Source organism: Podarcis tiliguerta, assembly GCF_965153285.1.
Source record: "Podarcis tiliguerta genome assembly, chromosome: 2".
NCBI lineage: Eukaryota > Metazoa > Chordata > Lepidosauria > Squamata > Lacertidae > Podarcis > Podarcis tiliguerta.
This window is the reverse complement of record NC_139535.1, coordinates 29,577,217-29,603,518: the sequence shown is the minus strand read 5'-3', so window position 1 is coordinate 29,603,518 and position 26,302 is coordinate 29,577,217. Positions and strand designations below refer to the sequence as shown.

General features: G+C 41.1%; 1 protein-coding gene across 1 annotated transcript in view; it reads left to right on the top strand.

The window, feature by feature from the left end:
- Positions 1-20,685, top strand: part of RYBP (RING1 and YY1 binding protein) — a 50,044-nt gene extending 29,359 nt beyond the window's left edge. Inside the window, exons 3-5 of the mRNA XM_083426744.1 lie at positions 11,641-11,817; positions 12,266-12,364; positions 16,412-20,685. Coding sequence (XP_083282870.1) covers positions 11,641-11,817; positions 12,266-12,364; positions 16,412-16,664 — 529 coding nt within the window. The 3' untranslated portion in view covers positions 16,665-20,685. The remainder of the gene's footprint in view (positions 1-11,640; positions 11,818-12,265; positions 12,365-16,411) is intronic.
- Positions 20,686-26,302: the final 5,617 nt, after the last annotated feature.

The following is a 26,302-nucleotide window of genomic DNA, read 5'->3' as shown; positions in this document are numbered from 1 at the left end:
AATTCAGAAACTTACGTCATGTGGTATGATTTAATTTCTAAATAAGAGGTATGGAGTCAGTTTTGTCTGAAAATCATACTTAGGCCCTCTCTAAATGGAAGCTTTTTCCCTGCCCACAGATGAGAACAATTGTGTTGTTTGTTCTTTAGAGAGGAGGAGACAGTGACACTTTGGACATGTGCTATGCAAAACATATTGTGATGAAAACAACAAGGTTTTTGTTTTTGTTTATATCCCGCGCATCTGGCTGGGTTTCTCTAGCCACTCTGGGCGGCTTATAACACATCAGACATTAAAAAACAAAATATCCTATACAAGCAACAAACCAACAAACCAACCAACCAATAAATCAATAGAAACCAACAACAACAAACAGTTTACAGTTATACCCAAATTAAAATAACCACCAACCCCAACTAAACATTTATCCAACACCAACCTGACGAAAACAGAGGAACCAAAATTAGAAGCATTATAAACATTATAAAACATTTTAGCCAGTTGCCCCAACCCAAGAGTTGTTCCAGCAACGTTCGAGTGACCTCCCAGGAGCCTTTTTTAGCGGTTCAAAGTGAGTGTGGGCCCTGCCCCCTAGGCCAGGTAAAAAGGGAGCGGTCTTTCTTCCAACCCCCAGGCAGCAGCAGGTTAAAAACATCTCACCCTACCAAGTCAAATTGTTACCAGCTCCCACTTGTAAACCACTTTGGGATTCACTTGAATGGAAAATGGCACAGAAATACACTTAATCTGAAATACTAAATAAATGTGAGTGTTGGAAGATTCAGGCCAAAAGTATTTCTTTACACAGTGCACGGTTAAATCATGGGATTAGTTCCTGCAAGAGGTGCTGATGACCACCAACTTGGACGGCTTTAACATAGGATTAGACACATTTGTGAAGCATGAAGCTATGAATGGCTGCTAGCCATGATGGCCGTGTTCTTACCTCCAAACGTAGTATGCTTCTCAATACCAGTTGCTGGGAAATGCAGGTGGGGAGAGCCCTCTTGCTCTCGGGTTATGCCTGTGGCTGGTTGGCCATTGTGAGAACAGAGTACTGGCTTAGAAGGGCTTTTGGCGCCTGATTCAGCAGGGTCTTCCTGTATTTTTGCTCTGCTTGGCAATGAAAAGGGTTTCCCAGAATGATTTGGAACCCGCTAAGCAAAGGAATGAGAGGGCAAGAGATGCGGGATAAAGCAAACTGTTCTCAAGGTTCCCTCTTTTTATGTTCTGGTTTATTTGCCATTAGCTGTTTACTCCTTTCTCTCCTCCTCTCACACCTGCTGCCGCTGCGTCTAGCTAGACATAGACAGCCACTTACTGCTCGGTTGCGGAGAACTGGCAGTGTTCATTGGTGGCAGTTTGGGCAGGGCTGCATGTGCTGTAATGACTGTGATGAATGCTGTGGGAGCAGAGAAGAAAAGCTTGGCAGGCTGCTGTCAGAGCCTGTGGCGCACATGTGAAATTCTCCAGCAGCAGTCTGTATTGGAGCAGCTGTGAAATCATGGAGAGAAGCCAGACAGCTTGGAAACAGCCATTCACCACTTAACCCTCAGCCGTGGGAGCCCATTTACAGAGGGGATAAATAAGGCAACATGCTACTCCTACCCCCTGCAATGTCTCCCTCCTGTTTCTAAGCCTCTCTTTCCTGATCTATCAAAGCCCCTTCAAGCACCCTTGGAACACTTGAGGAACCTATGGCAAAGTAATCCAGTTAATAAAATGGACTTAGTTTTCTTATAGAAATGGCTAGAATTTCTGTTACATGCCTTCAGAAGATGAATGTTCAAAAGAAAAATATGCGACAATCCAATTAAAACTACTTCTTTTTAACTTGATGCATTTTCAAGCTCTGAATTCTCATCATAGAAATTATTGTCCTAATTGTGGTGATAGAGCTAATTATTTCATTGATTGTGGCATCTACACAGTCTCTGTTTGAATCAGCTCTACCTGTAGCATTCATTCTGCATGGGAGCTATAGCTGCAGAGCTAGAATTAGCCTACAGATGGAGTTACTTATTTTTCACTAATTTTTAGCTTATAGTAGAAATGTGAGGTGCTCTTGAACACATCTGTATTTGCTTGTAGCAGTGACGTCTGTGATGGGTTGGCTGCGCTGGTGTAATGGCATGAAATGTTCATTTGATGAGTTAATAAAGCAGTTCAACATCTGGGAAAGAAGGAAAAGTTCAGATGAAACACAGAAGGTGGGGTCTGGAAAGAGAGAATAGGGTTTCGGAGGATCAGAGAGCCCAAAGAAAATGAGGCTTAAAAAATGTGCAGAATAGGCAGTAGATGGAAGAAGCTTGGGGGGAAAGAGGTATACAGCTAAGGGGGGCTAGGTACACAATTAACAGCACTCCCAATAACTTTAAGGAAAAAAGTGAGACAAACACAACTACTTTGAGAGTGGGTAATTTAGAGTAGCAAGGGAAAGGGCATTTGATTATTTCCACTACTGCATCACACTGTTGACTCATGTGGTCCACCAAGACCCCTAGATCCTTTTCACATGTACTGCTAGTAAGCCAGATGTTCCCCATCCTATATTTGTGCATCTGGTTCTTCCTACCTAAGTGCATCACCTTACATTTGTCCCTATTGAAATTCATTTTGTTAAGGTCATTTTGAATTCTGATTCCGTCTTCCTCATAAGGTTTTTCTAAATTGTTATGCAGACTAGACTGTAGGTATAATACTAGCAGCATATGTCAGGATGTGTGCATTTTTGAAACTTTTGGTCATCTTCCTTTTTTGAATAGCACAGCTGTGGGGGAAATGTACTTTTTGTACAGGGTATTTGTAATACAAGATGCTTGGCCAATCACAAGCGGGTAAGGGGGTGGCTCACCAGGGCCTAGCACTACTTTTTGCCACATGCATTTTCTTGGAGCAATCCTGGTTTGTTTCTGGGGGGAGAGGATGATCGCTGAGGCTCCCATTTTGACCAGTAGGGTAATTTTGAATAAATCACAAAAAATATAAATAAAACATGTTCTATTTGCAAGCAGAACATTTAAATGACTACCTTTTTACTGGTAGGACAGGGGCATGGATGTAGCCAGGATTTTTGTTAGCGGGGATAGGCTTTGGGGGGGGGCAGAACCTCAGATTTGTATTGATTTTTACTTATTTAGGGGGTGGCAGCTGCCCCCCTGCCCTCCCTTGGCTATATCTATTGGGGAGGGGCACAGGAAGGAAACAAGGTTGGAAGGGGGCCATGGTTGGAAAAAGGTTGGGAAACACTCGGCTAATCTATTTTGTGTCCCAAGATGAGAAGTGTGAATGTAGAATTTCGGTTTTCAAGATTGGGCTAGAGCTGTAGAATGTACAGTTCTTTACTCATGCTTAAATCAGTGTTTGCTGGAGCTATGTCCACTATTACTAAGCAGGCTTTGTGTTTTCTCTTTTGTGAAATATACAAAATAGTATGTGTTTAATTGGCATATATGACAAATATTAGCTTTTTCCTCTATTGTTCAAAATATCCTAACTGTTTTGAGACCACAGTAAGCAAGACCCAAGTGCATGCTTCATAATAACCGCTCTGTAAACTTCTGATGAAAGGCGGTCTACAAATTTAATAAATAAAATAACAACTACTACTACTCTGGGTTTGTGACATGTATCTATTTCCTTTTTTTATGGAAAGCTGCAAATATATATGTATCTGCCTCTGCAGTATACAAAATTGATTTTGTTTTGTGCATAACAGAGGTGTAGGAAGAGGGAGTATTTTCCTTCAAAGAAGGAAAAGTTGAAAAACTAGGTCAAAGGTTCAGTTTGAGAGGCATGAGGCTTCCATCCCTCCACTCTTCCTCATTTCCTATCTATGAAACTCTTTCCTCGCCCTCACCTGGTTCACTTGATTTTATATACCAGTGAGTGACAAGCTGCAAATAATAATAATAATAATAATAATAATAATAATAATAATAATAATTTATACCCTGCCCATCTGGCTGAGTTTCCCCAAATAACCCATTTGCCCAAAGGGAAAGGGAAAGGACCTGACAGTTAAGTCCAGTCGCAGACGACTCTGGGGTTGTGGCGCTCATCTCGCTTTACAGGCCGAGGGAGCCGGCGTATAGCTTCCGGGTCATGTGGCCAGCATGACTAATCCTCTTCTGGTGCAACGGAACACCGAAACCAGAGCAGCGCACGGAAACACCATTTACCTTCCCGCCAGAGCGGTAGCTATTTGTCTACTTTCACTTTTTGGCATGCTTTTGAACTGCTAGGTTGGCAGGAGCTGGAACCGAGCAATGGGAGCTCACCCCGTCGCGGGGATTCGAACCGCCGACCTTCTGTTCGGCAAGCCCAAGAGGCTCAGTGGTTTAGATCACAGTTCTACTCGCGTCCAACTCATTTGCCCAGTTTTATCTAAATCACACCTGAGAGAAAGCAAAGCCCCTTTACACAAGAAAGCAATTTCCTATAAAGAATGATCTATTTTTTACTGAGATTTTCCTGTGTAAGCAGCACTAAGTTTTTCTGCGCTCTTATGATGTACTGGAAAAGGCTGGCTGGGGTCAGAGGACTCGCATAGGAGAATAGCATACTATTTGGTCTGGTGTAATTAAACTCTTTTGAGTGGAATCAGTTTGCTTTTTTAAAAGGTTTAGAATCCTATTTGTTGAATTGACAAGTATTTTTCTGTGTTGAATGTGTATCAATTTAGATTTTGTGAGTTTAGCTCAGTTTTTTCAAGGAGCTGACATGATTAATTGGGCTCTAAATAATCTAATACAGATCATTAATTGGGCTTTAAATAATCCAATACAGATCATGTTTATCATTCTCACTACTTAATGCAGCTAGTAATTCTGTCAAATTTTCATTGACATGGGAAGGAAGTTGAAATCTGCAGACTGGTACACATTTAACTGTAGAGATCCTGTGGGGTATGCCTTTCTGTTTGTCTAAAAGCATTAAGAAATAACAGATTTTATCAACTTATTTGAGCATTTGAATAATGCCAAATTATTGCTGGTGCTCATTCCATTCTGTCAGATATATGCGAATTTCTGCATATCATGGTTTTTCTGGATTTTATTTTAAAAACAGGGTTTTGCATGAAATGGCAGATGAAGACGAAATTTTGATAAGAAGTGCCCATATTGTATAGCAGTATTTAAAGTAGCATCTGCTAAGCATTCTTCAGTGGCACTACTTGCATCAAAGATAGAATGAAGTGAAGTTTAGAATCTCATATCAAAGCATGATTGTATCCCTAGGTGTTGGAATTAATACTGATTTATATTATCTAATGTGCCGTACAGTTTTTGAAACAAGCAGCATTAAAAAAAAATTACACTGATTTTTTCTGAGCAACTGATTTATTTTGACGGCAGCAATTGAAAGATAAACAAAATACTGTATTTCTTATGGTAGATGAGTGTATTTATGTAAGGGAGGGGATGGAACTCTCAAAATTGCTTTGTTTCGTTCTGGTTTGGCTTTTACAGAGTATTTTATTGAACATGCTTTGTCTGGTAATTTTTATGAGGCCTTTCATAATTACAAATAATAAATAAAGTTTACTTTTCAAGCACATGGCAAAAGTTTATCTGGTTGTGTAGTACACAATTGCATTGTAACAGAGTTCTTCATTTGGAGCACAAAGTTGGGCGAATGTAGTTCAATTTTCGAAAGCCAATAGGTAAACTTGTGAATTGCTATGTGCTTTGCGTTACAGGAAGAGAATCGCATTCATAAATGTTTAGGGACCCTTCTTACTAAAATATCTTCATAAGTAGCACTTTGGCAGCTCTGTGTTTTCATGTTTTGTTGCTTCATCTCGCAGGAAGGTTATATCTGTAACATTGCCATTCTGTCTGGTTATACCCTGTTTGGTGGCTTTTGAACTCTTAGATGAGTGCTGGAATTATCCAGATCTGTGAAAAGAAAAATTTATAACCATACTTTAAAACATACAGAAGTTAAAATACTAAAACAAATCCCTTTTAGATTAAGCTAAGCAGAAGCCAGAGGGTTTTCCTCTGACTCTCAGAAATGGCTCCTAGGGTTCTCTGTGATGTTCTTTATAACATACCTAGGAGATGCTGCTGGACTCCAACCCATATCAGTCGCAGCCAGAATGGCAACTAGGGATTATGGCAGTTGCAGCCCAACAACACCTGGAAGGTACCAGGTTAACCTTTCCTAGAGGAGATTGAATGATGATGATGATGATGATGATGATGATTTATTATTTATACCCCGCCCATCTGGCTGGGTTTCCCCAGCCACTCTGGGTGGTTTCCAACAAAATATTAAAATACAATGGTCTGTTAAACATTAAAAGCTTCCCTAAACAGGGCTGCCTTCAGATGTCTTCTAAAAGTCTGGTATTTTTTTCTTCTCTTTGACATCTGGTGGGAGGGCGCTCCACAGGGCTGGTGCCACTACCGAGAAGGCCCTCTGCCTGGTTCCCTGTAACTTGGCTTCTCGCAGCGAGGGAACTGCCAGAAGGCCCTCAGCGCTGGACCTCAGTGTCCAGGCAGAACAATGGGGGTGGAATATGGTCTGAAATGAGTTGGGCAGCAGCAGCAGCAGCAGCAGCAGCGATTCGCTTTGCAATCTAATAGGCACTCCAGGAAAGAGGCATCAACAGCCCTCAAACAAAATGCTCTTTATAATTAATTCATTATCATTAATCAGCACTATTATTTATACTGTTCAATGCCAAAACAAACCTCCAAACAGATTTCAAATAGTAGACATACGTTTTTACCTAAGGAAACTAAATTGATAAAGCCTACCTGTTTAATGTGAGGGCAGCGTAATGAACTTGGGGAAGTGTGTACATACATTCAAAATATGGCAGGAGTTACTCTAAAATTAAACCTATGGGGAAAGAGGCAAAAGACCTGGTAAATTGTATAGGTTGAAAGTATGCCTGCATTGTATAGGGTGGAATATAATAGAGGGTTATTATGAGATGGTGTCTGGCCCCATTATGAGGAGCATCTGGTTTGGAACAAATTATCCCCCGGGGATGCAGGGGAAATGTATATTATTGCTCAAATGAGGAGGATAGAATTTGGCATTGAGAGTTCAGGGACACATAATAGTAACTCAGAGAGGTCATAGCACCATAGGGTAAAACGTGTGCCAAAGACATTTAGAGAGATACAACATGTACAAGTTTATCTATATGCTAATGCTAGAAGCTTCTGAGTCAAGATGGATTTTTGGTCTTAGAGGACTGCACAGATACAGTGGGCATAATGGAAATCTGGTAGACGGTGTGGGGATGAAAGCCCTTTGAAGCAGCTCACTATTCTCCTTTCAGCCTCAAGCTAGTGGCACCAGGGTTGGGGAGACAACTCTCCTGTATTTCTCCACTGCCTCTGCCTCTTCACTTAAAGGACAAGTACAAGCTGCTTCAAGGGAGGCTTTTGCAAAGCATATTAACGGAGCCTCCAGCACTAAGCAGGACACAGACACCCCAATTGGCCAGTGCAATGGAAGGGGGAGCCAGCTTGTTCTGGGCACGTGCCTGAGCTTACTTCATGGAGGTCTCTGGCAGACCCAAACCCAGCCCTCAGCAGGATCATACCGTGTCCCCCTGGGCACCAGCTGATGTGACAAGGATCCTGCTATAGGTGCAAGTGTACAAAAAAGCTTTCTACAGGGAGTTCTCTCTCACGCACATGAACCCGGCCAGTTTGGAAGAGCATGTAACAGAAAGTAAGGCACTACCATTGGGAAGGTTTCTTCCTTTGAAAGGAAGTGGGGGGAGTTCCCATTAGTAGCACCTTGCTGCCTGATACCTGCCTTGAAGTCCTGACTTTGGGACTTCAAAGCACCAAATCCGCTGAATTCATTTGTCAAATTTGGCCCACAACAATTTTTTTACATTTTGTAGCTAAAACTTGAATTTACATTTACTTTGGATAATAAGGATTTTTATGCAGTGTATTCACTTGGAATTATTTTCTTCTTTGGAACTTTGCTAGAAATTTGGGTTACGTTTTTAAACCTTTACTTAGTTTTCTAGAGGGGGTCATAGTACTGCCATTTCATTTTAAAATCTACTTTTCTAGTAAAGTGCCCTAGTAGAACCATGATGCACAAAGCAGAAGTAGGGGAGACCAGAGCCTATCCTGTGAGTATCTCAGTTGGTAGACCATGAGACTCTACATCTCAGGATCATGGGTTTGAGCCTCACGTCGGGCAAAAGATTCCTGCCTTGCAAGGGATTGGACTAGATGGCCCTCATGGTTCCTTCCAACTCTACGATTCTCTGTAGTAGTTTTCAGGTGGTATTTAATGTAGTTTCTTGTGCCAGAAAGTCATGTTTGCAAATAATTCCACAGATGTTATTAGCCCATGAAAACATTTGTCAAGAACGGTTTTCCATGCTAAGTAAATATTTATTTTTGGTGTTTTCTCCAGTAAGCATTGGCCTCATATTGTTGTTGCATATTATTTCTCTCTGTCGCATTTTGATGTTTAAAAAGAAAGCACATGTTGTGCTAGGCATTCTGTAGACCTAAGCAGATTAGACTGGTTTCAAATTATATAGCAAAAACATTGCAAACTGGGTAACACCAGCAAAAGGAAATCAAGGTCCCGCGAAGTGATGAAAATGTTTTGGTCAGCGAGGGAGCGGAAGATTGACATCTTACTTTTCTGCTGATACTTTCACAGTTCATATCTGCATCCTTTACTGGAAGCTCCCATTTTAAATAAGTACTAAAAATAGCCAAGGTTCTGTAAGTTTGGGTAGGATAATCTAAAAAATGTGGTGTCAGCTCTGCAAGGATATAGTGTTTTGTGGGTGATTTCTCCTTTATTATACAATACTGTATTGTAAAGAACAAGGCTGTGAAAGATCAAACTAGTAATGTCCAATTATTCCATTTTGCAAAATATGAGGGATATTGCAAATGCTGATAGCAAATGAGATTTTTGCATACTGCTATTTCTTTGACGATGGAGATCTATATGCTTTGTATATACATGGCACTTCAGGTGATAAATGTTTAGCAAGGCTCCTAATACAGCGGCAAGTGAAACTTCATCCAGGACTCAGGAAATCAGTAGCAGTAGTCTTCTCTTAATTGTAATTGGCCCTGTCATTTTTGAATATCAAGCAAATGAAGTGGCTTATTATTAGCTCTTGTTCCAGCTGAGAGCCAGTGTGGTGTACTGGTGAACCAGGTTCGCGTCTCCGCTCCTCCACCTGCAGCTGCTGGGTGACCTTGGGCTAGTCACACTTCTCTGAAGTCTCTCAGCCTCACTCACCTCACAGAGTGTTTGTTGTGGGGGAGGAAGGGGAAAGGAGATTGTGAGCCGCTTTGAGAATCCTTAGGGTAGTGATAAAGCGGGATATCAAATCCAGACGACGCCTCCTCCTCCTCTTCTTCTTCTTTTTACTTAGAAGAGTAACTGGGTTTTTTTACTGTTTATTTAAGTGGACTGTACTTATTTAATTTTGGGGGAAGAGGTCACTCCAGGTTTGAGGATACACCCTCCCCAAAAGACCATGCCCCTAGTAGACATATCAGAAGAAGAGCAGAAGGAGAAGTGCTGATAAAGGTGAGGAAGACGCTACTTCAATTCCCTCAGTGTCCCTCACATGGTGTAGCTCCACATTAGAAAAGGATTAAATAGAGTGTTATTTTTGTTGTGCAGCTTGGAACAACTCAGCACCATGTGAAGAAGAAGAAAAGCTTTCTGAAAGGGGCCCATCCAGTGTAGTGCAGCTGCCTTCATAGTTGGGTGGGCCCTTTAAAATTATTATTTTTCTTCGGCTTGGCACTGTGAGGCACTGCTGCAAGCAAGGGAGCCTTCACCAATGCTCCCACCCTTGTAGTGTTGCTCTTCAGTGACTCTTCTCAGAGGCATTGCTTATTAAGGCATCTGAGCTTCTCTGGATGCTTTGCCCTTGCTGCCTGGTGCCTAAGAGGAGTGCTAGATGCAGTGTTGCTCTGGAGAGAGGCTGCACTGAGGAATTTGGGAATGGGCTTGACTGCTTCCTTTGCTGCTGCAAGCTTCTTTGCAGCCCTCTCAACACAACTATAAACTAATTTTTGAGATTTGGTACCCTGTTTTAGTTACTTAATATATTAACTTATGTAGAAATCTGATAAATCCCTAAAGGACATGTGCCAGGTCATGCGATCTTCATTTTCATCCAGGAAAACTAAAAAACTGACAAAGACAGTTCTAGGGTTAGTTTTCTACCCCAAGATACTTTCCAGTGTATCTTGAAGTAGTAGAATGCATCAAACAGAGCTCATGTGTGTTGTGTCAGGAGAATAGCACTTTAATCTTCTCCCCTGGATCCATTTCAGAGATACTTTTCTTTTCTACCCAAGCATAATTCAAATGTGTCTCGGGTCTGGTAAAATGTTCCAAAATAAAGCCATGTACAGAATATCAGAAGAAGGACCTTCTGGTTGGGTTTTGGTTGAAAAAACACATGGGATCATATATATATTTTTAACCACATTGTGTTATCAATGAGGAAGAATACCTATTTCTATGTAAATCCTGCAATGAAAAGTGCATCTGAGGTGGATTTTAACCCATTCTTTTTTTTACATACAAAGGCAAAGTTGCATGCCATTCACCAGATCAATTTCCACTCTCTGAATGCACACTGCCAGAATGATATCTCACACTGCTTTACCTACTGGAGTCTGTAGATGCCTGTGGTTGCAAATAAAAAACCACACCATCACCTCCAAGTACTTTGGCTTGAAAATGTGTTGGATCTATAGACTGAAAGATTGCTAGCTGTTATTACAGCAGCTACTTATTAGTCAGTACAGCAACAGGCTCCTATCAACTTCAGTACATCTTTTATGTGCAGAACTTGCTAAAAAATGCCTTTCATATTTGTTGCTTTCTTGTTGGCCATGCAGGTTTATATGTCAATATGTTATAATGATCATGGAAGTTTGCAGGAAATAGTGTTAAGACACAGTGCCAGTTGGAGGCTGGCAGAGACAAGAGTGCTAATGGCACACTCAATGTACCATTTGTTTTAGATTTGCTCTGATTGACAATCGCTGTGTTGTAGTTGTCAGGCTTGTAGCTTTAGGGAAGAAGGATTTATTCTGAATAATTACAGTTGAATGAGACATTACTAACTCTGCTTTATATGTTTAACAATTTGCTAGTGTCCATTTAATGAAACAATACAAGCAGTCTGAAAGCTGTCTGTTGGCATAGCACTTCAAAGTGTAGACTGAATGAGTGTGATTTCTTGGCCTTCGGTAATCAGTGTGGCACATCTTCATCCCCAAACTTCTGAAGTGGCAGTTTTTCAGAAACCATGATGGCTAGAAATTTCCTAAAGAAGGAATACAGTGTGGCAGGTTCAAGTTCCAGGGCTGCTTCTGTTTAGGCACATAAAGGGCAGGGTTTCATTCATTTATATTCTGTTAAGATCTGTAGAGGGATTTCTAAAATCAATGATGACAAGGATCCTCAATTTTATATACAGGGAATATTCAGACAGTTCTTAAGTACCATGAACCATACCTTTAACATGTGAATGTACCACTTAGAAACACTGCTTGTTTTGATATGTTTGTTCTATTGATGTTTGGTTACAGTCACACACACCCGTTTTATAAATAAAGTCACTGACTTTTTTCTCCCCATCTCACCTCTTAGGAAACCTAGGATAAATTCTCAGCTTGTTGCACAACAAGTTGCTCAGCAATATGCTACACCGCCGCCTCCTAAAAAGGAGAAGAAAGAGAAGGTGGAAAAGCAGGAAGAGAAGAAACCAGACAAAGAAAAAGAAATTAGTCAAAGTGTTATAAAGAAGAGTACCAGCAAGAAGACCAAGTATGTTTCTGGACCTTCCTTTCCCCCCTCTGTATCCTCATGCAAATGATCTCATCAAATATGTTATGCTTAGTTCCTAGAAATGTACACTTTTGTTCTCTCAGCCTTGAAATATCACTCAGATCCAGAATACCTTTAATTTCCAGGCACATTTCCACTGACGCTCAGATGATTTTATTCAGTCATCCTTCCCTTGCCCGTGTCACCACAATCTCTTGATTCACTTGACATGTTTTGTCCTTTTCCAGGGTGGGTGGAGAGGAAAGTATATTATTATCTTCTGTAACTGTAGCCTGTAGCTTTATTGACTAGTGGGAGGGTTGCATGCGTTCATTGCATCGTGGCTGGGTGTGTGAAGGCACACTCTGGCACAAGTTGTCAAAGTTTCAGAGTTGATATTTTTACAGTAGAAAGCCCTTTAGCATTTCTTCTTGTCTCCTTCTTTCAGGCCAAAGTCCGATATTGTGAAAGATCCCCCAAGCGAAGCAAACAGCATACAGTCTGGGAATATGACAACAAAGACCAGTGACTCAAATCATACCTCAAGGTAACTGTTTTAAAGTAAAGAACTGCGTGATTATAGGCTTGCTGAATTAGCATTTCTGTTTGGAGTGGGAAAATATTTAGGTTCCATGCTACTGAACGGGGAGTGGGGTGGTAATTTTTCCTTGCAAGCCATGCATTAGCTTACTTCCTTGAATCATTGGGTTCAGGGAATGGAGTGGGTTGTGCCTCAAATTATTATTATTATTACTTTGCACTGCCATTTTCTGGTAGTTGTGGTGTTATAATTAGGAATAATTTCAGCTCACCAATTCATATACTGTATACTAGATTGTGGACACTGAATGTTTGGTATTTCTGTAACTTGTGTGTGCCGGGACTTGCAGGCTGTCGGGCAGGCTAAACCTATATAGTGGTAATTGCAGTTTCCCTTTCACAAGATCACCCCCACAGTAGAGGCTGCAGCCTCCTTTGCGAGGTCTGATTCCATTGCCCATCAATAGGCCTCTCATCAAAATGGGAAAGAAAGGATAGTTCCTTTGAGGCTTGGGTGTCAATACCCTAGAACAAAATGTACATGTGGTAAAACAAATAGGAAGCTTAACACCATTCCTTCTTAAAAGAGCTGCCACAGGTGACTCGGATTGTCAATCCTTTTTTCAGTCCTTCCTTTGCCTTCCAACCCCCCCCCCCATCCACTACTTACTTATTCATTAGCATAATACCTGCTTTTCCCAGAAAAAAAATAAGAAAATTACCACAATGTCTAGTTTTCTTTTAATTGCTCTTGCATGCAGTTGAGAGTTGGGGGTGGAGTTGGGGGAATCATTGCCAGAGAGAACAAGGAAGCAAATCCAGATTCTATAGCAACTTCTTTTTCTGACAGTACTTATGAGTTACTTTGTTAAGATAACATGTGAAATGACCATTAATGCTATCTAAATGCTGTTTCTTTCAATATAAAACATTCAGACAGACTGTCTTCCAGACAGTTGTAGCACCTTAGCTGATGTGATTTGAACCATTTAAAGCTTTATTTCAGTTGGTAAACCGAGTTTTCCTTTCTCTAATTGGCTCTTTGGATGGAGGGGCAACTACCGGCAAGTTTGGCTTTAATGGAAAGCTACTGGGGCACAGGTGATGGGTGGGTTAAACCACAGAGCCTAGGGCTTTCCGATCAGAAGGTCGGCGGTTCGAATCTCTGCGACGGAGTGAGCTCCCGTTGCTTGGTCCCTGCTCCTGCCAACCTAGCAGTTCAAAAGCACGTCAAAGTGCAAGTAGATAAATAGGTACCACTCTGGCGGGAAGGTAAACGGCGTTTCCATGTGCTGCTCTGGTTCGCCAAAAGCGGCTTTGTCATTCTGGCCACATGACCTGGAAGCTGTACGCCGGCTCCCTTGGCCAATAAACGAGATGAGCGCCGCAACCCCAGAGTCGGTCACGACTGGACCTAATGGTCAGGGGTCCCTTTACCTTTACCTTTACTGTGCTGGCAATTGTAGAGTAATAGGATGAAAATGTTTTTCGTGCTATGCAGCACTGGATATTCCTTTTGTTTTTAATCCTTTTAAAACTGAGTAACTCCCTCAAGTACTTCAAGCTCTACTCATCTAGAAATAGTATTTGCATTTTTTTCACAATATTTTGTTTCCTTGTTTGGGTTGTGGCTACTACTTTATGGCATATTTTTAACTTTGACTTTTAAATACCCTATGTGCTTAAAGTAGGTAGCAAGCAAAATTGCTGAGAGATGTTAAACCTAGATTTGAGCCATTCAAACCCTGACTTGAAATTCCTTTTCCTCTGCATGAGTAAAAGTAGGGCGCCACGAGGGTGTTCCTCAACGTGGTGCATCATCAAGCGTAAGCACATTGAAATTAGGAAAGATGGGCTGTGGAAAGATGAGATGTGGCTCTCTGCTTTACTAAAGCATCCCAGCCTGTCTGAAATTACACGGCAGGTTGGGGAACATCCTACCTGCGAGCCAAATTTGGCTCGCCAGGCCTTCTCATTTTGCCTGCTGGGCTGTTCGGGGCAAGCCACACCCACCTACAGGTGGCAGGTAAGAGTAGGTCTTGGCTAAAAGGGGCTTAGCAGACACTCCTAATTGGCAGCGTCTGTAAAGCCCCTTTTGCAGCACTTCCCAAGCATCCAACAACTAGCTGATTTCTGGGTGGTTTGCAGATGTTGTGCAAGGGGCTTTGCAAGCCCTATGCTTGATGCTTTGGTTTGCCTGGCAACCAGCTGAGTCCCACCAGTGGAAGCTTGAGCAGCAGGGCTTTCCCCCGGCACCCCATTGGCTTGGGGTGGGCAGGTGAGAAGAACCTCCAGAACAGACCAGTGGAGAGGAGACAGAACTATTTCCCTATGCATTTGCATTATTGTTGGAGACTGGGGGTCTAGGAGATGGTTTCCTATAGAGTTGAGAATTTCAGGAAGGGGGAAGCGACCACTTAGTTACCTTGGCACAAAAAAGCAATCTTTTTGTTCCCTTGGCACTAGGAGATAAGCTTAGTTGAAGAAGACATATTTTCCCCTTCATCTCAGTGACTTCTTTGTATTATTAATTTTATTGTAGAATAAGATACTCATTTTTGAATCACTTCCTATGAAGCATCTCAAAGCAATTTAGCAGTACAATAAAAAGAATTTTAGAGCAATTGCATATATACAAACAATTTCAAATCCAATACAGATATGAACGGGGAATACTAAGAATTGATAAGGTACTCAAAACTGCGGGCTATACCTAATATTAATCTTACTTGGAGTAGATCCATTGAAATTCCTGACCATTGCTTAGATCAATTAATTTCAAAGTGTCTACACTGAGTAGAACTTAGTTGTATGCAAAACCTCATTTGAAGAATAAAGTTTGGTGCTGCTGACTGTGTTCGTATATGTACTAAAGATTGATTAAGGATTATTGTCCACAACCCATACTTCCCAGCAGGAGATTGACCTCATATCTTTAGCTGAAGTGGTCATATATTTAAATTAAGGTCTGGGTGTTGCAGAATCGCCAAACTAGGAGAAGAGTCTGCATTGGACTAAATTTGGCATCCCTATAAAAATAACTCCTTTTAAAACTGCAACTGGTTCTAGTTGTATTAACCCTTCTTACCTTGAGTCAGCTATTTAAGATTTGAACTCCTCCCAAATCTCCCCATAGAGTACATTTTTTAGCTGCTGCAAAGCAGCCACTCACAGTTTCTTAAGATCTTAATTACAGTAGTTACAAACGCAGGACTGCCTTCAAATGAATCCACTTCTTTGTACCGTGTTGTTGTTACAGGATGAATGCACTGCAGCCACATGTAATATAAGCGGATGCCTTATGAGTTGGCATGTTGATTGCGTGATAGCGTGAACTCTCTTAAGAGGTTCATGAGCTATAAACTGCAACTTTCTATTTCTAGACAGGACAGAACTAACGATTTGCATAATGACTGTGAATTTTTCAAACCTTGTTTTCTCCAGGCATATTCAGAAGGGACTATTGAGCAATTTTCTACATGGCTTATTTGGGTTGCTTCTCTGTATAAATTCCCAGCAGGTGGAAAGGAATGCCAAGTTGTGCTGGTGCCTGTGGTGTTTGTAGCGGCAGAGATCCCCTTTGCAAATGACATCACCACTCGCAGGTGCTTTCTTGTGGTTTTGTATTGCAAAATCACGGCTTTGGGGCACTTGACAAGATAACGAATTCCAAGCACAGAATCCTTGTATTCCGGAAGGGACCCTGAGGCTTTCTTGATACCTAGATTGCTCTTGTCATATTTCCGTTCTTTCTGGCTAAGCTCCCAAAATTGATTCCCCAGCTACGTGTGCTCACTGGGGATTGAGCATGCTTTCGCGAAGCCTTTCTGGACTCATCATTTAGAGAGAGCAAAAGGTCAGGTGTTGAGTGGGGGGAGGGGCAGCAGTTGATTCGTTTAATGCATAGCCATTCATCAGTGGGCTGATACCTCTGCTGTCTTTTGACCTGTTCCTTGTAAGTTAGCCGAGAAAACAACAACACATTTTAACAGAAGGCTCATCTGTTGTCTGTAATTGGTATTCTCTTTTATGATTCTTCTTTATTCTTGTTAAGGCCCAGACTGAAAAATGTGGACAGAAGTACCGCCCAGCAGCTGGCAGTCACAGTGGGAAACGTCACAGTAATTATCACAGACTTTAAAGAAAAGACTCGCTCCTCCTCCACATCTTCATCGACAGTGACCTCCAGTGCAGGATCAGAACAGCAGAATCAGAGCAGCTCGGGCTCAGAGAGCACAGACAAGGGCTCGTCCCGCTCCTCCACGCCAAAGGGCGACATGTCCGTGGTCAACGATGAATCCTTCTGAGAATTGCACATGGAATTGTGGGGAACTCGATGAAATCAGGGTATGAAATTCAAATATTCCATCTGTCCACTAGGCTGTAGTCCTGGGAAAGCTGCCAGTGCCACTTTTTCTCTTCCTCTTCCTGTGCTTCAACCTACTTTATGGACATCGTCCCCTTGAACTGATGACACCAGGATCGTTTGAGAAGGCTACATGGGCATCTGGCCACCGACGAATTTCGCACCCTGACAATTACTTTTTGACACTTACGTATTCCATTGTTTTATATGATTTTCCTAACAATCATTTATAATTGGATGTGCTCCTGACTCTACTTTTTTATAAATCTGCTGTGCACAGTCGTCCCGTCCCCCCCCCCCCGCCCCCATGAATATTGGAAGCTTTTTGTTTTGTTTTGTTTTGGGTGAGGGGATGTGATGCGGGTGGGAAGGGAGGGCTGCCGGAGGATTTTTATTTATTGTATTCACAAACTACATCCTCTCATTCTTCTCCCCCACCCCAGCATATCCTGTTGAGTTCAATTCTCCCGATTCTTCCAGTTATACTGTGTACTATCAGTTTTGATATAAATTATATATAAATATAAATATAAATAAATATATATATATAAATAAAATATATATATAGGGTTATTTGAAACCAATACATGGAAACGCTGGTGCTTGAAACACTGTGAAGTGAAACAATTTAAGATCTGGGACGGTGAGTGCCCTTTGGAAAGTGCTTAAACAAAACCGGAACCAGTTTTAGATTAACAAGAGTGTTCCTGGAGGTTCAAATGGAGATAGGACCTGGCTTTCTTCTTGTGCTTTGGCTGAAGAGTACTGGACAAAGATAGATGTCTATTTTCTTATTTTCTGTTCCTTTTTTAAATCCAAAAGGTGCTCCAGGTAACTTGCATTCCCAGTAGGATATCTACAAAACAATAAAATTCCAGCCTTTTCCTACAGTAGTGTACAAATTTTAAAAACTGCAGTCTACACTGTTTTCAGAATACCTAGTATTAATGTACATGATGGCTGCACATTAACGTTGCCTAGTTCTTGCATAACTGATCTCACTTTAACTGTTTCACAACTTTTTATCTAGCCATTTTCCAGCTCTGTATCGGTTATGGGGGGTAACATTGAATATCTGCGGGGCAGGGGATATCTGCTAGCATTTGTGATTTAAGGCAGCCAACAGCCTAATATTGAGGGTGCCACCCTTGCCCCTTCTATCATAACTAGGCCACTATGCCACTCAGCTTATTCTCAATGCAAATATTTTATGTCTGACTCTGCTCTTTCATTTCTAATTAATTCATTGTGTATCCTGAGAGATCTCCTTTTTAAAAACAACAACAACAGCAGTCAGTCATCAAATGATGATGTCTTTGGATTTATTGGTGTTTAGACATGTCTAGATAAAAATAAACTGCTATGGGAGCTAAAGTTGAGAAGAACTTGCATACCGGCAAGCTAGGAGCAGAATGGCCAAATAGCTTCTTATTCTTTCTAGAAAGGTTTTTCTGAGTGTAAGCTGCTTTCCAGTTTCAAGTTGTGTTGCAGTTTTTTCCTAGCTCACATGTTACCCTACTTAAAACACTAGAATGAAGTGATGGAACACTGTTTTAGAAAATTCATTGTGTGTGTGCTTTTTTAGGCGACCCAGAGTGCTTCGCTGTAATTTCAGTAGCCCCTTTCCCAATTATCAAAATGGATACCCGGTGGGCCACTTGGCAGAACTCGGTGCTAGAAAAATTACTGTACTAATTTCTTGCTTGAAATATATAAATTATTTCTGTTGTATAGAGTTGCATTTTTATCAGATTAGTTTTAAGTAGCAACAAACACAAGCTCCTCTCATATCAATCTTAAATTTTAACCTATGCTTAACTGAATAAAAGCCGCTCTGCTCAAAGAGGTAAGATTAGCAGAGCAGTGCCTTGGCAGCTGCAGTTCAATTCTGAACATGGTGGGTTTCTCACTGTTCATATATCGAATTATTCTTTTTTGAACTCTTATTCTTAAAAGTATTTATTAAAAAGAAAAAAAGAAACAAGAACCAAAGGAAAACCAGATGATTCTCGTAAGCTCTGAAATACAATAGGTGTACTTTTTAATAGTCCACATCAATCCACATTTTTTAGCATTGGTATGATATTGTAAAGACATTCCTTTTCCAAGTTTTCCTATTCCTTTAAAGGATCTCAGGGAGGTAAATTGGTCAGCCATAATTTATTTTTGGAGAGAGAAAAATAATAATTTTTAAAGAGATGTTTTGAACTTAAGTCCCAGATGTGTGTATTTTGCACAGCTTTTTTTAAATGAATGAACCAGAAAGAATTAGGCCTATATGCATTTGGCCCCTTCCCAGCAAAAACCTGATCTACGGGCATGGGCAATAGGAGTGCATCTTCAGTGGCTTCCTAGAATAAGGCCTTTGGAGTAGGAAAAAACCTGTGTGTGTTGAATAAAATTGCTCAATATGGTGAGCACCACCCACCAAGCGCTGCTGCTCCAGTCATTTTAGTGCGGCTTTTTGTGGGCCGTCATTCAAATAGTGCATAGCAGCAGGGGTTGGCGGGTTCTGCCTGGTGGAATATGCCCTTTAGGTTAGGTAACAAAAGCTTTAACAGTAACAAACTGCTCACTGGCTTACCAATTCAATGAAATCCTCTTTGGGTTTTCTTTAGTTTTCTCCCTTTTTAAAAAATATATATATGTGTGTGCCTCTGGCATATTAGCCTGTTAGAATAAAGTATGCAAATCTGTCTTTGGCACAAGTGGTGTGACTGAACTGCATTTGGCTGAAATTGTCAGCTAAGCATTCAAACTTCTTTTGGGCCGCATTTTTAGCTGTTTCGTTGCGAACTCTGCAATCGATAACAACAACCCCTCCCTTTTCTTTTAAAGAAAAGCATGTTTAAAAATGGAATTTCCTTCACTTTTCTGCATTTCAGTTAGCCATACAGTAGTTTTGAGAGCATGTTTTTAAAATACTAGTGTAGAAGAAGGGCCAGAAATGCTTCGTAGCAAGTGGCACAGAAAGCAGGCGAGGACAAAGCACAGTGTTAACATTTGCAAGTTTCAATTTTTACACTTTATATATACACACACAGAGACAAACACATAACACACACACACGTACGTGCACACCAGACGCACAACAGCTTGCTTGACTTGCTCAGTTTGAAATAGTCATGCAAAGGGAACAATAAGAATAAGAAGAAAACCAATTGGATAGGCAGTTTTGATTGAAAATCTTTTGCTTGTTAAAAATCAGTTAGATTTAAAAATTGGGCAGTAGTTGTACTCATTGAGACACTTCCATCTGCCTTATCAGTACCATTTTCAGTCTACTTTTTTAAAAACGACAAGAACCGTAAACGTAAATTATTGAAAATTTATTACTTGCTGACTATAATAACCTTTGCTTGTATGTAACCGAAAAAAAATGGTTTTAAGAGCCAACATTTAGAATATGACAATGGAGCTGAACAGTTTTTAATGCGCAAGCAGTTCTGTTCTTGTGTATGACTTGTAACCTTAATTTACTGTGTAAAGATGGTTACATTATTTCTTTAGCTTTGTTTGTTTGGAGACAAATAGAGAATGCTTGTTTAAGTATGTCAAGACATAATTTTATCTTGTGGATTTTTACGTTAATGTATTATACGAGCTATATTTTTCATTTGCCCAGAAAGACAGCTTGTATAACGCTTTTGAAAGTTTTCTGCTCTGTAAAGTCTTTAGAGCTGACAGTCCTGTTAAGTTTGTTTAATCTTCATGCTAAAAGTGTCAATGGTGGTTTTGTGAACTGGTCAGAAAAATTCACAGGTCTTAAATGTTTTCGGAAAATTTATATTGGACACTGCTCTTTGTCTAGCAAATAAAAGATGTTAATATATTCCTGTTACCGGCATGTGCACGACTGTTATTAGAAGCCACTTTATCATTTTCCTGCTTTAAATAGAAATGTCTATTTATGAATTCTGCTTGTAGTTTTTTCACAAATAAAATAGTAACATTTAATTAAACCTGAATTTCTATTCTTTGGTGTTGAGGAAAGGACTAGTCAGTTTGCTGTGCTAGCATGTTTGATTTTGGTATTGCTTAATTTACTTTGTTTGCAAGAAAAAGTGTATATTTATTGATATTTCAATTAAGCAAATCTGTGTAGACAGCTGATCTTGTTAGATTGGATCGTGTGCCAAGCTTAGTGAAACTATGTTTTAGTGTGAACACATAAGCTTGTGGACTACTAGTATGTAAAAGGTTTCCTGCACTGGACTGAATTAAGCCACAGCTTGGCTTAGTTTGCTGGATGATGGCTGTTATGCCAACCAAGGCTCATGGTTTTGTGCTCTCCAGACTTATCACAAGTTGTGATGAAGGATTATTTTAGTTTTGGGCTCATTCTTAGTCTGGAAAGAGCTAAACCATGAGCCCCGGTTCAGTCTATGTGCTAAGCCAAGTGTGGCTTAGTATGATGCAATAGCAAATTGACCCAAGAGAAGAGAAGCAAAATGGTTGTGTTCTCTGTCCTGTGAGCTCACATGTTTGTCCTAAGCCTTGGTTTAGCTTAGCCTGATGTCCAAACCAGGTGTCTTTGTTTCCTGTACTTAATCCTACAAGTGACAGTCTGTACTCAGAATCCCAAAGACCTTGAGACAGTTAGATAGCTGATCATTTGAAACGTTTTAAGGTGGCATTGTGATATACTGATAGTTCCGTTCTCTGAAATACTGCTTTGTGGCCATGTAGTACATCAGTTTTTGATTTTGTGTTTTAAATTCTTTGTGCTTTTCTGGCTCTTTCAGTAGTGGAAACAGGTTTAAACAGCAGCAGTAAAAGCTAGCTTTAAACACTTGTGACTGGAAGAGCAAAGCCACATATTGGTTAGGCAATTTTTCCCTGCCCATTAGTACCTATCAAAGGTGGCAATTCAACCTTTCTGTTGAAAGGGAATTGCTATGTCTCCATTATTCAGTAGTAGAGTCGTGTTATCTTTTCAGCAACCAGAGTTTGAGTGTGGGTATAGAGTACTATTATACAACATATCTGCATCTGGCATGCGATACAACTCTCTATGCCATGTGGCAAGTTTATGAAACTGAGCAGCAGCACAATCCTATACAAGTGTATCATAGATACACTTTCCGAGCACAATTCAAAGTGTTGGTGCTGACCTTTAAAGCCCTAAACAGCCTCGGTCCAGTATACCTGAAGGAGCGTCTCCACTTCCATCATTCTGCCCGGACCAGCGCCAAGGGCCTTCTGGCGGTTCCCTCACTGTGATAAGTGAAGCTACAAGGAACCAGACAAAGGACCTTCTCGGTAGTGGCGCCCGCCCTGTGGAACACCCTCCCACCAGATGTCAAAGAGAAAAATAACTACCAAACTTTTAGAAGACATCTAAAGGCAGCCCTGTTTAGGGAAGCTTTTAATGTTTAATAGGTTATTGTATTTTAGTGTTTTGTTGGAAGTCGCCCAGAGTGGCTGGGGGGACCCAGCCAGATGGGCAGGGTATGAATAAATTATTATTATTATTATTATTATTATTATTATTATTATTATTATTAATAATTTTATTATAGAATTGTAGAGCTGGAAGAGATTACCAGAGCCATCTAGCCCAACTCCCTGCAGTGCAGCAATCTTTTGCCCAACGTGGGGCTCGAACCCACAGCACTGAGATTAAGGATTCTCATACTCTTCTGACTGAGCTATCCCATTGAAGAACTTACTCCTATTTAAGAGAAATCACCCATAGTTTGGTCTTTCTATGTGGGCTAAGGCAGGCATAAGCAAACTCAGCGCTCCAGATGTTTTGAGACTACAATTCCCATCATCCTTGACCACTGGTCCTGTTAGCTAGGGATCATGGGAGTTGTAGTCCCAAAGCATCTGGAGGGCCGAGTTTGCCTATGCCTGGGCTAAGGTAACCAGTATCAAGTAGTTACATGTAAATTACTGTTGGGTAACATGGTTGTCTGAATCCAACCTGAACCTGCTTTTTTTTTAATTGAGAAAAGCCACAGAACCAGGGCTGCTCTCACAGGCTACATAACCCAGGCAGACTTTAATCATTACGACTGGGTGAAGTTTTTATGAACAGCCTTTTCTTAAAAAGTAGCAAGAGCTGGGTAGCAAGTGTGACTTTGAGTCAGGAGCAAGGAGGCAATGTTAACTAGTTAGTCTTTGCCTCATTTATAGGAAAGGACAGTTTATAATACTTGTCAAAAAGTTCACAATCTGTTATAAAAAGCTTCAGCTGATAACATCCATAAAAATATTAACTCAAGATCCTCCAGTGGGTGAGAACCAGCGTACATCGAAATTGCTTCAAAGAGCTGTAGAGGCAGTGCTTAAAGGAGCAGTGTAAGCCATTACACGCTTTAATCTCAGTTGGAAGCTTGTCAAAATTTGTGCCAAGAATAAGGAGCTAGCTTTTCCTCTAGGGAAAAGCCCAAAGCACATGTTAGACACATCCTGGAACACGCCTTACACAGTTGACAGGCAAGAAAGGGAACAATTTGTATTAAATGAGCAAGATCTTAGCAATACGTTTTTTTCTTGAGATCATACTTTTACTACCGAAATGTTCAGGTTCTCGCAAACTTTTGTTGCACACATGGTAAAAAGGTAAAGGAACCCCTGACCATTAGGTCCAGTCGTGGCCGACTCTGGGGTTGTGGCGCTCATCTTGCTTTATACTCCCACCTAACTTAGTTATATATATATTTAGCTGGGAAGCAACAGCAGGCGAAGTGACTTCTAGGTGAAAGTTATTGCTCCCAGGGCGGGGCGATGTGAGTCCCTATTTGTGTGTGAGTCCCTATTTGTGTGTCCCATGGACTGCCTAGAAAGGGATAGGAAACCTATGGCCCTCCAGATGTTACAATTCCCATCATCCCTCACAGTTCACCTTGCTGACTGGGACTGATGGGAGTTGGGTCCAGCCACATTCAGAGAGCCACAGGTTCCCCACTCCCAGTCTAGCTCCTTAGTGGGAGACTGGTTGCTGTAGAAACTGCAGGCTTTGGAATTGCTCTCCAAGCTAATAGTGAAGAGGGTCACAAGACCAGTTATTCTCTGCGACTTCATACAGTGTGTATGTGCAGTGCTTTGCCTTTCCAACCCTACAGACATATTTTTTGGGTAGGGCACTAAAATAGCCAGTTTTCTAAAATTACTGCCCCATAAATTCTTCTAAATGGAACAATTCTAACTAGTCCTACAATCCCTTCAAAAATGAGCAACTACATTTTGGATGAACTTGGTGATTTTGATTATCTGTTGATATTTACAGGTCGCCTATATGTGCATTAAAGTTAGGTATTGAAAATTGTGTGGATGAGCTGTGACCCACAGAGTCACAATAGATTTTCAGTTTAGCTTCTTGCTGTGAACAACTTGCTCGTCTATTCATTCAGAGGATTATAAATGCAGCCCCCAACTATATTTTGAAGAAACACCCCCATAGATTTCCTGAAAATGAAAACACTCCCGAGAGAAATGATCCGGTCAGCATAGCCAGGGAACGGAAAATCCTGATCATTCTGCAAGCGCCGTGCTTGCTTGGCCTTCATTTCCTCCTGCAGGCAGGTGAGTCACAAATATCTGAAGCGTGTAATGCGACAGATTTCACTAAAGTACTATGAAATTCCCTGTGTAATACACATTTGTGTGCCACACAACCGGTAGCATTTAGGAAGTATTAATTGGCTGCAGCTACCAGAGCTGGCTGGGATGTTGAGACAGGAAAGCTGCAAACTAGTGGAATCCCAAGTTTACGCCAGAGAAAGCTAGAAGGCAAAAAAGTGGTTAGTTTTTTATTTGGCTTCGAAAATGCAGTTCATTCTGAAGAAAAGTTCCTGTTACAGAGCTGAAAATGGCCATACCCTTATTGAAGGGTGGAGTTAATTTGAAATGTGTTGTTGCTGCTGTTCCATGTTCTTCACCTTGCCTACTGAGAGAGATGGTTGTGCGGTCAACAGGAAACAGGAACGGTTTGGATTCTTAGATCACGGACTGCAGTTTCTTGAGGATGGACTTCTGGCAAGCGATGGGCTGCACCTCACAACGGTTGGGAGGAATGTTTTTGCCAAAAAACTAAGAAACCTCATCAGGAGGGCTTTAAACTGACTAATGCGGGGGAGGGAGACAATGCTCCTGAAGGTAGGAGTCTATTAATTGATGAAGATGATCATCCAAATGTCATAGACCAAATGGAGCAAACAGCAAGCAGACCTAGTGGTGGGAGGAAAAAATCCTTAAATAAGAGACACGGGGGAATGACTAATGGACTTCAATGTCTGTACACTAATGCACAAAGCATGGGAAATAAACAAGATGAGCTTGAGCTCTTGGTACAGCAAACTAAATATGACATAATAGGCATCACTGAAACCTGGTGGGATAAGTCCCACGATTGGAATGTAAAAATGGAGGGATACAATCTATTTCAGAGAAACAGACCAGACAAGAAAGGAGGAGGGGTGGCGTTATATGTCAGGGATGTGTATACCTGTGAAGAGATCCAAGATTTAGAACCTCAAAGCCAAAGTGAGAGCATTTGGGTCAAAATTAAGGGAGAGAAGAATAATAGTGACCTCATTGTGGGAGTTTACTATAGATCCCCAAGCCAAACGGAGGACATAGATGATGCCTTCCTGGAACAGATGGCCAAGCATGCAAAAGGAAGGGAGATAGTAGTAATGGGGGACTTCAATTACCCAGATATTTGTTGGATGTCAAACTCAGCCAAGAGCATAAGGTCAAACAGATTCCTCACTGGCCTTGCAGACAACTTCATTGTCCAGAAAGTGGGAGAAGCAACAAGAGGAACAGCCATTTTAGATCTGGTCCTAACCAATGTCGATGACCTGGTCAATGGGGTAGAAGTGGAAGGATCATTAGGCGCAAGTGATCATGCTCTTCTGAAGTTTACTATACAACGGAAAGGAGCAGCCAAGCATACTAGGACTCAATTTCTTGACTTTAAGAAAGCCGACTTCATAAAACTTAGGGAAGTGCTGGGTGAGATCCCATGGACAGTAATACTAAAAGGAAAGGGAGTTCATGATGGCTGGGAGTTTGTTAAGAGGGAGATAGTAAAAGCACAACTTCAGGCAATACCAATGAGACGGAAACATGGAAGGTGCCTAAAGAAGCCAGGGTGGCTATCTAAAGAACTTTTAACTGAGTTAAGATTAAAAAAGGATGTGTACAAAAAATGGAAAAGGGGGGAAACCACCAAAGAGGAATTCAAACAAATAGCCAGCACGTGTAGACACAAAGTCAGAAAAGCTAAAGCACAGAATGAACTCAGGCTTGCTAGAGAGGTTAAAAGCAACAAAAAAGGCTTCTATGGGTATGTTCGTAGCAAAAGGAAGAACAAAGAAACAGTGGGGTCACTCAGAGGAGAAGATGGTGAAATGCAAACAGGGGACACAGAAAGGGCTGAACTCCTCAATGCCTTCTTTGCCTCAGTCTTCTCCAATAAAGAAAACAATGCCCGACCTGAAGAATTTGGAGGAAATGATTCAGCAGAGGAAACACAGCCCAGAATAACTAAGGAGATAGTACAAGAATACTTGGCTAGTTTAGATGTATTCAAGTCTCCAGGGCCAGATGAACTGCATCCAAGAG